The sequence below is a fragment of the Panthera onca genome, chromosome A1 (genome assembly GCF_046562875.1).
Source record: "Panthera onca isolate mPanOnc1 chromosome A1, mPanOnc1 haplotype 2, whole genome shotgun sequence".
NCBI lineage: Eukaryota > Metazoa > Chordata > Mammalia > Carnivora > Felidae > Panthera > Panthera onca.
The window spans coordinates 134,321,507-134,333,991 of record NC_138339.1 but is presented as its reverse complement, the minus strand read 5'-3'; the positions used below and the strand labels follow the sequence as shown (position 1 = coordinate 134,333,991).

General features: G+C 41.8%; 1 protein-coding gene across 1 annotated transcript in view; it reads left to right on the top strand.

Moving 5' to 3' along the window:
• MEGF10 (multiple EGF like domains 10) overlaps positions 1-12,485 on the top strand; it is a 181,622-nt gene that overhangs the window by 124,971 nt on the left and 44,166 nt on the right. Inside the window, exons 9-10 of the mRNA XM_078451403.2 lie at positions 5,807-6,019; positions 11,962-12,136. Of these exons, the coding sequence (XP_078307529.2) occupies positions 5,807-6,019; positions 11,962-12,136 (388 nt within the window). The remainder of the gene's footprint in view (positions 1-5,806; positions 6,020-11,961; positions 12,137-12,485) is intronic.

Genomic DNA, 12,485 nt, shown 5'->3' with positions numbered 1-12,485 from the left:
ATGATGCTATATAGTGTGGTCCCTCACTTCCCCCTCCCAACTTAGAATTTGCGCTTTCGTATTAAATTTATTTCTAAGTATTTTGTATTTTTGGGAAAATCCCATTTCAGTTTCTAATTGGCTATTTCAGGATAAAGACAGGCTTGATTTTGAGTGTTTTTATTTAGTTTCTCTACCAAAATTTTTAATTAATTCAAATGTTACTTAGCAAACACTAAAGTTATTTTATCACCTACCCCCCCCCCCCAAAATAAAAAGATATTTGTCTCTATAATATTTATAAGGGTTGTTTCATTTATTTATATTTATAAGGGTTGTTTCATTTTCTTGAAATAATTGCATTAATTGAAACCTTTAAATCAGTGTTGACAAACAGGTAAAACTGGGAATTCCTGTCTTCTTCCTAATTTCATTGAAAATGGCTTCAGTGTAGTTTCATGCTCATTACTGGTTTTTAGTAAAATTTTTCATGCTTGGGTGGTTTTTTTTAATCCCTGTTTTTATTAGGAACTTTTATTAGTGTTATCTATTTAACTTCTTTAAAGTTAATGAAAGGCTTCATTAAAGGCTTTTAATCTTTTGTTAATGTAATTATGTATTTTACCTTTATTTTTTGATGTTGCAAATTATTGACACCTTTCAGAGCATGGATTTTGTAACATGTAACTGAGCTTCTCAAAAAGTTTATGTGACCTACATCCTGGCTTATTGTTATATTTTGGATAGATGAGGATAATAGCTTTGTCTAATATTTTAGGGCACTAAAAAATTAAATACAGACCCTTGAAAAATTCAGGGGTTTGGGGCACTGACCCCCTATTCAGTCGAAAAATTGCACGTAACTTTTGACTCCCTCAAAACCTAACCTAATAGCCTACTGTTTAGGGAGCCTTCCTGATAATATAAACAGTCCGTTGGCACATATTTTCTATGTTATATGTATTGCTATACTCTTAGAATAAAGTGAGCTAGAGAAAAGAAAATGTTAAGAAAATCATAAGGAAGAGAGAATATATTTACAGTAGCAGACTGTATTTATAAAAAAAAAATCAGCATATAAGTGACTTGTGCATTCTAAACCCATGTTATTTGAGGATCAGCTGTATAATCGTTTTTCTTGTCCTCTACTGGTTTAAGTCTCAAATCTGAGGCAACACAAAGACAACAAACATATAAGGCAAACTTGTAAGGCGAATGTATAATGCAGACTTAGACTCATCTTATTTAGAATGCAGGGGAGGGGGGGATAACAGCTAATTTCCAGGTGAATTTTAGATTAAGGCAAGGAAGGCAACGAGCCAAAGGAAGACAAGGAAGTTGAAGAGGGAACATCTTCTTGAGTTGTTGTTCCACTAACTATTGTTTTTCTGGTGACTTGACAACATGATTTCTGTTTTTTGTTTTTAAAAAAAAATTTTTTTTAATGTTTATTTATTTTTGAGACAGAGACAGAGCATGAACGGGGGAGGGTCAGAGAGAGGGAGACACAGAATCTGAAACAGGCTCCAGGCTCTGAGCTGTCAGCACAGAGCCCGACGTGCTGCTCGAACTCACGGACCGCGAGATCATGACCTGAGCCCAAGTCGGCCGTTTAACCGACTGAGCCACGCAGGCGCCCCTGATTTCTGTTTTTAATTATACCATGCCCATCTGGGTTCTAGACACACACACACACACACACACACACACACACACACACACACGGCATGCACTTTTGTCACCACGATTGGGGAAAATGAGCAGCTATGGGGCAGTTTGTGGTGACAGCAGCTTTGAGGGCCTGGGGTCTTGGCATTTCCCTGTTTTAAGAAGTCAGCGTAATTTGATCACTGAGGTTAGACCAGAGGGCTGCTGCCTGGGGGAGCAGGTATCACCACTGGTAGCTGTCAGCAGAGCATTTCCAGGATGTGGGGATGCACTCCCAGCCACAGTAGAAGCAGAAAAAACAAAACAGACACCTTGTAGGCAGGCAGAGAGGCTCATGGGATGCCCAAATAATAGTCCCTGGGGCTTGTGGACAGTTTAGGAGGACATTGTGGTGAGGAACTGTAATGTGGCACAGCCAGGCAAGAGGGAAGATATCTATATCTATATCTATATCTATATCTATATCTATATCTATATCTATATCATCTATCTATATATCCCTTATATCCCCCAAATGGAGCTAAGTCTGTTTGACAAAGACTTTTAACTCCGCTAACCTGAAAGGTATAAGCTACGTCATGATTGCTTTTATTTTCCAGATAGAACATGTCTACTTCTAGAAAGATATCCTACCATCTGGTGGTTTCCAGATTCTCATGCAAATTCTTTTGAAGGGGTTAAAAGAGTGTTCTTCATGCTGGTGGGTCACCATGGAATCGCTCAGACCTTTGGGGTCCTTTCCTGTAATTGGTGCTCCATTAAGAGTTAGCTGCATGGAGAGATCTGTGCCTCAGTTCGGCTGTCTGTTAAGGTGAAGCCAAGATTGTCTGGCCATGCAGGTTCCCTATTAACCTGCAAGTGAAGAAGGAATGTGGGTCAGAGGAGGTAAAGTCAGAAATTACAGACAGGAATTGGGCGGGGGGGTGGGGGGTGGGGGGAGGGGGATGCGGCTTTGGTCTCCAATGGGGTAACTTTCTGGTATCTAGGATTGTGGAAAAGTTGGCTGTTTTCCAGCACTTTTTATATTTCCCCCAGAGCAGTAGTTCCAGATGCTTGAAAGGCAGGCAGCTGATCCATCGATCCCAGATTTAATGAGGAATGCGATTCTTTCCCACGAAATCATGGTTTGGCCCAATTATTCCAAGCCCTCTAGGGAGGGACGTGCTCAAAAGGACCAGGCAGAAAGGAGCTGCCACCCCTTATATGCTAATTCACTTCCTTTTCCATCCATTTGTAACAAGATGCAATATAATAATCAAAATGGTATTAAAATAAGCCTGTGACCTTCATTGGTTTGGGAATTGGGTTGTATTTTATTATCTCTACTTAAAGCTTATCCATTTTTTTCCAATCCCAGAGCATTATTCAAAAACAAAAATGAGGGGTGCCTGGATGGCTCAGTTGGTTAAGCGTCCGACTTCGGCTCAGGTCATGATCTCATGGTTTGTGAGTTTGAGCCCCATGTCGGGCTCTGTGTTTACAGCTCAGAGCCTGGATGGAGCCTGCCCTGGATTCTGTGTCTGTCTCTCTTTCTGACCCTCCCCATTTATCCTCTGTCTCTCTCTGTCTCAAAAATAAATAAACGTTAAAAAATATTTTAAAAAAATGAAAGAATGTATAAACTCCAAATTTCTATATTTCTGCTGTGGCCACTATTTAATTGCTATATCTTTATCAGCCTCTCTGCTGTCTCTCCTAAGAACATCTATTACCTCTTTTACTAATTCTTAAGATAGATTTTTTCCCCCATTGTTCTGCCTGGGACCACAAAAACAACATTAAGGGCATGAAATTCCTTGAGAATGATGCTTCTTTTAGATAAAGGGGCCAAAAAGGGAGATAAGTCTGGTTGACAAAGACTTTTAACTCTGCTAACCTGAAAGGTATAAGCTACCTCGTGATTGCTTTTATTTCCAAAGACGGAAAATGTCTAGGACTTCTAGGAAGATACCCTACCACCTTGGTTTAGTAGATGGAAATAGACATAACTGTTATTCACAGGATTCTCTTACAAGTGCAACATTGATGAAAAAGAAAGGAGACTATGAAGTGAGCTTTACATAATGGCTACTTCAGTAAGTAAAATTCAAATGGCTTTTTGCCATTTATAATACAAACTAGTACTATGTTTTATTATAGCTTAGAAAGGTAAATATGGTCCAGGACCAGTTATTATGGGTTATGTTTTCCCAAAGAAAAGGAAGTCTCTGCCAAGATAGGATGAAATATACACACTGTTTCCCTGTCATTTGTCAGTGGACAGACGTTTTTTCCAGGCTTCCGATCTATACTCAGTTCACCCACTTTTAGAGCTAAGCTTTTTACTAAGTTAAAATCATGGATCCCAAAGCTTCACATTTTGGTTAGTTTTCAAATCCATATAAGAGAGAGGAAGCAATGTTATTTCACCTTGTTTATCTTTATCTTTTTGGAACTGAATTGCAGGAAAATCTGGATGAACAGGTTGCATAGTTGTCTTACCATCCTTTAGCCGAGCCATGACGAGGCCAAATTACCATACTTCAGCATTTCTTTCTCTAAAGTTTACATCTTTAAGGAATAAACTAAGTGACTTGGCTTATTAAAGCTTCTTACAAGTTAAAAATAGAGTATCCTTTAAAAATACTCTGGTCTAAAAATAGGTATACTCCTGGGTAACCTTAAGACACACATCTGATTTTATGCTAAATGATAGTTACTACAGAACTTTGCTAATGATCTGTTGAGCAGTTGATCTGAAGATTTTGCCGCTTGACAAACATACCTAAAGGTGGTCTTAAGAGTCAGGTGAAACCAAGTTTACCAGAGGCTCCTTTCCTTTTCTCTGTCTCATGAAATACATGCTAGAGCCAGGCCTGACCAGAAAAGTGTCAAAGGGATCTGGAGATTTATCTTCTACTCTTAAATAGAATCCCAGCCAGTCTTGGTATTGTTACTAATCACGCCCCATAAAACATAAGCAAACCTTGTGGAAAATGTTTGCTTTTCAGCCCCTTTGCCAGTGCCTTTAGGTATCCTTGAATTCATTATTTTGAACTTGCTGTTGGCATTATACTGGTCTAAAAAAATGCAGTGCTGACCTACCTTTTTGACCGTGGTTCTGGCATGACACGAGAGCCACATGGGAAGTGTCTGCTGATATCCACAAAGTGTACCCTACTTACAGCCGGCACTTGGCTAGACGAGACCCCATCTCACTCTCCCTTGGCAGGAAGTGCTCCTTCTGTTGTGGGAGCCTCCGTGAAGTCACCTTGCCAGGTCCCAAAGAAACTTGGCTGGCTGGACAACTGGTCATGCATTCTATGGCGTGATGAGAATTTTCTCTTCTCCATCATACTTCCTTGCGGCCACTTACAGACCCTGTCCTTCCTTTAGGAGCAGACTCTAATGTTATTTTTTAAAAGATAAAGTCAATTTTGGGGACCGGATATTTTTTCCTTGCTATTGGTCAACCCTTCTTACGGAGGACGATACCCCACTTTGCAAAAAGTTTGTGCTAGGAAACTCTGTGCATCTCTAAATCTCCTGGCAAGAGTTCCCCAGGTGGAATCAAGGAAACCTGATAGCTATAGCTCTGACTTCCCCGATTCTAAAGAGGACTGTGTTTATTAAATGCATAACTTTCTAAATGAGGGGCAATTATTGTCATTCAGCTTTGAAAAGAGCAGATACATGGCTGGATTAAATACTGATGCCACCGTGAAAGCCAAGAGAATTAACATTGTTTGAAATATGCCACAAAGTTTTATCGTTAAAATGGGGAAAGCATCTATTTCAATATTTTAATTTCCTAATTTGGGCAATTACTCTTTTCCTGTTTTTGGTATCTCCTCAAGTGATATATCTGTATCTGTGTCTATATCTATATATCTTTAGCAAGCACGAGGTAAAAAACGTTCTTCCTGTGGCAAGTTCATAATTTTATTTTGGTTTCATTTTTGTTATTCCTTTGAACAGACTCATACTGCTGTTAATACTATCTGTAGCCAGAGTGATTCAGTTTACTGCTTTTATACCTGTAATGGGACTATCACGAAAACAATGTATCAAATGCGAAAAGCAGTTTCAGTTTCTACATCACAAAGCCTATCAGAATGGACTGTGTATTTTTACACCACACTGACTAATCTGTCTTCTGCTCCCGCCTCCTGCTTGACAGGTGCCAGGACGAGTGTCCCGTTGGCACCTACGGAGTTGGCTGTGCGGAGACCTGCCAATGTGTCAATGGAGGGAAATGTTATCACGTGAGCGGTTCTTGCCTCTGCGAAGCAGGCTTTGCTGGCGAGCATTGCGAGGCGCGTCTGTGTCCAGAAGGGCTGTATGGCATCAAGTGTGACAAGCGGTGTCCCTGCCACCTGGATAACACTCATAGGTGAGGGTTAGCTGCCCCTGGAAGGATGTGTCCTATTACAGTTTGAACTGCAGTGACCACTCTTTGGAAGGAAAGATTGACAGAGGGATGCCCACCCTGAGACCCTTCCTGCCTCTGCATCATTCTGGGGAGGAGCTGCTAAGTGAGTGGAAGAATTCTTTACTTAGTGGGTGACAGTCCAGGCCGGAAGTGCTCAAACTGGTAGAGGCTCTTGGGTGGATATCAAATTCTATTCTCCATCGATGGCCATTGCCAAAAATTAAATTTGCTGAGGTTTGTAGAATGTTTCCCTAAGAGGGGGATTCTGTGACATTCCCTTAGAAGCAAAGATGCAATGAAAGACATGAGTTAAGCCCAGTGTAGTACGTAAAAGTATCCCAAAAATGGTTCTCACTGCAGCATCTTTGACATGACAGCACATCTGTGTAGAAAAGAAGGGTACCGGTGGAAGTTTCGTAAAAGTGTTTCGCATGTGGCTGTCACATGTGAAATATGTTTTCAGAATTGATTACTCTGACATAGGACTCACAGGGGCCTTTTAGCTCAAAACTTTCTCGAAGAATTTAAGAACAGGAAACCATGATCCCACCCACTGTAGTGTTCCTTGCCTACCCCTGAAAACATCTTTCTACCCCATTTCTTCCTCTCCCTCCCCCAAGGACCACATACTTATCACTTAGATTCTGGGTCTCCTTTGCAGACTGCCGGAAAAGCTCGGTCTGACAAAAATGTAGTGCATTATATAGCAGTTCAAATGTTACAAGAATTACTTATTTGAATTCCGCACAGCTGTTACTTCGTTTATGCTCCAGAAAAGTAACTTGTGGCCACGTCAAATCTCAAATGCAGAAAAGGTAAATGTAAATAGAAGTGTGCGGTTGGTCTCTTCTTTAAACCGTTGTTAGGAACGAAAAAGCAGACTTTGTACTATAAGCGAGCAAACGAGGGAGAGAGAGAGAATATTTGGAATACATTTTAGTGGGACATATCAAAGAAGTGCATTCATAATGTATCTCAAGCAACTTTGTAAGCTGCTTTAATCAACTTTGGTTTTCTTCATTGGAAGACGTTGCCACTCTTTACGTGACAAGGTTAAGTAAACACTTGGCGAGTGAAAATGTGTTTCCTGGAAACACAAGGTTCCTTTGAACCAAGAGGTATAGAATCTTTGTATTAATTGAAAATCTAGCTTGTTCATTTTACCATTTAAATGTGTGTGTGTGTGTGTGTGTGTGTGTGTGTGTGTGTGTGTGTGTGTATGTGTGTGTGTGTGTGTGTGAGAGAGAGAGAGAGAGAGAGAGAGCAAGCAAGCTAGTGGGGGAGAGGGGCAGAGGAAGGGAGGGAGAATCCCAAGCAGGCTCCGTGTGTCAGTGCAGAGCCTGATGTGGGGCTGGATTCCACAACTCTGGGATGATGTCCTGAGCTGAAATCAAGACTCGGGCGCTTAACCGACGGAGCCACCCAGGCATCCCAGCAGTTGATTTTTTGCTTGACTATTTGAGCTGGGCACATCTTGGTGGTCGTTCTGCTTTTCTCCTCGTATTCAGCTGGCAGATCAAGTAGAGGTTGATTGGTCCTAGAATTCCCCCCTCACTTGTCTACCATTTGGCTGGTTGATGGGTGCCTGAACCACATGTCTTCAGCAGCTAGCACCTTAACCTTGGCTTTCTTTCATAATGCCTGGCTTCCAAAAGCAAAAAGAGGTGGAAAAGGCCCCAACGTGCAAACACTTTTCAAACCTTTGGTTATCTCATATTTGCTAACATCCCTCTAGTCAAAACAGGTCTACACCAACTACAGTTTCAACTGATAGGAGGAGTTGGCGAAGAATGTGTGGCGATTGTTATTTTTGCAGTCTATCATAGGGTTGAAACTAATTTAAATCTATTTATAAGTGACATTTCTGTTTTCAGGTATAGCCCTATTATAGAGCCTTAAGACATTCGCTGTGGCCTGGACTTTTCAGCTGAAAACTAGCTTTTATGGTGGAAATGATTTTGAACAGGAAAATAAAATTTGAAATTTATTAAGATTCCCCACGGGATATGTATATTAGGTCTTATTAATAAGGACTTTTAATAGCTGTGGGCAATCAGGATGTGCCTATTTGCAAATGCCACATAATTGTCATTACATTTGAGCATTAAAAACATCTAAGGAAATGAATAAAAGGAAGTTCAAGGACTCATTCTATTTTAGCCAATATTGTATTGGGCCCTTGTAATAATTTGCTGGAAATTGAAAGTTTTACCAGAGCATTTGTATCTAGTTACATATGTGATGAAATGATAGGTATTCCTATACATGTATAATCCTATTTTCATATACACAAAGCAATCTGTTCTTTAGAAAGAAAACGGATAGTAGTGTATTACCCTTCAGCCTCCAGTCTGCCGCACTAACATCAACACGTAAATCTCATTATCAATTAAGCTGCCTGCCTGAGAACCCATCAAATGCCTCCAAAGTGCTCTGGCTTCCTACATCTAATTACAAATTACAGAATACTAATTTCGGTGTCAATCAATCTGAGAACCAGTGTGCTGAACTAATACTCACTAGGGGGCATTGAATATCAATTTCTGTGTCTGCCTGTAGCTTAGTTCAATTCCCTGTCCCCAGATAATCTATTTCATTTAACATTTATGTCTATACCATGAATATGACTTTCTACTTTTCAATGTAAAGTAATAGTTTCTACAAAAAGATGTCCTTTTCTTGTAATAGTATGTTGAAATAACGTCAACGACTTCAACCAATCCATGGCTTGAAATATTTCTTTTCCTTTTCTCAATTGTGAGAACTTTCTGAAGTTTTAATTTAAATTTGTCCCTGCTTTTGCACAATACAGGCTTTTATTGCTCCTGCTGTCCCATTGATCTGTGCTAAATCCTAAATTTTAGCCATTTTTTTTCCCATAAGTAGCCCACCTAGCAGGTTGCTACCCAACTTTTTCTTTGATGTGAAAACAAATAAATCTGGGTTCGGTTTTGATTCTGCTCTACCCGTGCTGGGCTTTGAACAAATTACTCTTTCCAGGTCCCCGTTGCCTTATTTACAAAGTGGGTGCATACCCAACACGTAGAGTAGTTTTATTATCTTTAGGTATTAAACGAAATAATGCACATGGATTGTGGAGCATGATGTTAGCTCCTATCCAGGGCTCGGTAAATGCTAGCTGCTGGCCTATGCATTGATTTACAGTGTCATCATAAATGTCACGTAAGTGAGTATTCCCTGAAATTCATGGTGGTTCCCTTTCAGCCACAACGTTGATGTTTTAAAAACTAATTCTAGGGTGAATCTTGCCTTTCAGTGCAGGTGTGCAGATTATCATTCAGTATTGCTGGATGACTCGGAGATATGGGGGAAGTAGATCCATGTGGGAAAGCAAGAATTCACAGTCAAATCCCACTACCCCTCAGCCAAGACATTTTCACTCCCTTAATCAGTATTTGCTGTGCACCCACTGTGGGCTGGGGACAGGTAATAAAACATGCTTGATTCTTGCCCTCAGGGCACCCCCAGTCTAGAGGGGAAGGAAGACATGGGTCGAATGGAGAGGGCCAGGCAGAGAAAGGGGAAATGGTACTCTAGTCATATGGAATAAACAGCCCACGTGATGGCTTTACATTGGCAACGCTCAGTGCTTTTTTTTTTTTTTTTTTTAATGATTTTTTAGTGTTTATTTTTGAAAGAGAGAGAGAGAGAACAAGCAAGGGAGGGGCAGAGAGAGATTTAGGCACAGAATCCGAAGCAGGCTCCAGGCTCTGAGCTGTCAGCACAGAGCCTGACATGGGGCTTGAACCCACGAACCATGAGATCATGACCTGAGCTCAAGTCAGACATTCAACTGACTGAGCCACCCAGGCACCCTGACACTCAATGCTTTTATCAGTAAAAAGAAATCCATTGCAGTTAAGTGTAGTAATAAAAAGATAATAATGACTAAAGAAGAAGTTGGGGAAGTAGGTGGTGGCCAGATAACAATGACCTGTGGGCTGTGTTTAGGGTGATCTTATTTCTAGGGTCACAGGGACTGTTTGCATTAGGGACTGTTCTCTTAACATAATTATGAAGAATTCCCTCTTCACTCTTGAAAATGTCCTGGTTTAGACAATAAATGACACAGTCATTTGAGCCATGTTAGCATAGATTTTATTCTAAGTGTAGTGGGAGTTTTTGAAGAATTTTAACAAGAAAGATAGGATAGCATCTACTTTTTTGGGTGACAAGGCATGAGTGAATGCTGGTGTTAGAAGGCATAAGGCTGTCCAGATTTTCAAAGCTAGGCGGCCGTAGCATGGTGACACGGAGGAGGGAGAGATGATGGTGGAGGCAGGGTATTGGGTTCTAGCGATGAAGTAGATAAGCGGAATGAGGGAGGGGTTACCAGGAATAACTCTGAGGTTTCTGCTTTAAACAACTGACTGGCTGGTGGTGCCGTTGTTCCGGTGAGGTGATTGAGAGTAAACCCTGGGGAATGAAGAGAGGGAAGAACAGACTCAGTATTTGACATGCTAAGTTTGAGATGACGGTGCCCAGTGTTTGCTCAAGGATAAGGAGCAGATAAGTAGATCTGAGTAGGTCTAAGTAAGTAGACTTGACACTCAAACCTTTATTTTTTTAAAAAAATATTTTTTTAATGTTTATTTATTTTGAGAGAGGCAGAGCATGAGCAGGGGAGGGTCAGAGAGAGAGGGAGGCACAGAATCCGAAGCAGGCTCCAGGCTCTGAGCTGTCAGCACAGAGCCCGACTCGGGGCTCGAGCTCAATGAAACGTGAGATCATGACCTGAGCCGAAGTCAGACGCTTAACCAACTGAGCCGCCCAGATGCCCAACTAACCCTTGCCTTTTAAGTCCAGACTTTCTATACCCAAGAACCCGTGTTCAATGTAGAGTGGTCCTTGGGTATTTCTTCATAGCGTGTTCCCTGAGTCATGATTCTGACAGATGCCTAGGCCTTTGCTTGTGGACACTTAGTTGCAGCAGAAGAGCAAAGCATCCTACCCACAGGGGTGCGGTGGAGGCCCTCGCCAGACAGACTGGGACGTCAGGCCGGAGAGGTTGTGTGCTTTCACTAAGGTACCCAGGTGGTGGGAGAGTTGGAGTTACATCTCAGCCTTCCCCTCTCCCAGCAGATCATTCTTTCTAAGAGTAGAAAATCTATGGGTTGTCTTCAGATGAGAGTCACTTACCAAATGTCTGGATGAGACACTGGGTTCTGTTGTTGGCTCTCATTAATGGGAGAGGGTTTATCTCCACCGGGGGGAGGAAGACCGTCTTTAACAAACAGTGTTTCAATTGTGAGTGGAGCCTGTTTGATGGTTGAGATTCTCCTGTGGTGAGAAGCACATGTGTTTTGCATGCCACAGAGCGCCCTATTGTGTCAGCCTCACCAACGCCTGCCTCTCGGCGCAGCTGATGTGTCCATTTGCTCTGGAGTGACAGCTGGCCGCCTGGCCTGTCAAAGCAGCTGCTGCTTCAGGTAGGGACAGCTGCGCCACCACCAGGTACAGGGAAACGAGAGAGGAAACAGGCCGACCAGGTCACTGCTTTTGGAGTCCCTCGGCCATCACCCTGCTTCACTGATTTGGTATTGTTCATTGGACGGAGTCATTCTTGAAGCCTTCTCATCTAGTTGACCTCTTGCCGAATTAGCGCTTTCAGTTTATGAAAATCACAGTGAGTTCCAGACAAAAGGATGTGGTTGTGATCGTCTTCCTGTTAGGGCGTGATGCCGATTTCACGCAACATTTCTGCGGTACCAATCGGGTTTCAGCCAATTAATTCAATCATAGCAAGCCTGGGAATGAAATTTAAATTACTGTGCATGGAATCACCCACCCCTGAATTGCTCATGGCTAAGGCGACATTTGCATGGGCCTTGGGTGTCATGTTTACCCGGGAGTGACTTTCTCCTTTCATCCGTGTCTCTCAGCTGTCACCCCATGTCTGGAGAGTGTGCCTGCAAGCCGGGCTGGTCGGGACTCTACTGTAATGAAACATGTTCCCCTGGATTCTTTGGGGAAGCTTGCCAACAGATCTGCAGCTGCCAAAATGGGGCTGACTGTGACAGTGTGACTGGAAAGTGCACCTGTGCCCCGGGATTCAAAGTGAGTGGCTCTGGAGGGAGGAGCCGAGGGGTACGACGTGGAGCATACTGATACCATATACCGTATATGACCTTTTCTGACATACAAACGAAGGTGCTAAAATCGGTCACATCATTAGCAAGAAAGAGAGTAAAGAGAGAAGTACTGATAAGAAACATAAGTCATTCCCTTAGAATAATGATGGGAGAGCAGGTAAAGCTATAAATGTTGCATTGATATTAATGATTTCCTTAATATATGTCATGGAATAGGCTGTATTTTAATTATTCCTTACATAATTGTTTGTTTCCTTACACTATTCTTTTACTACGTTAGATAGGCAACAAAGAAATGACTTTTCCAAGTAGGA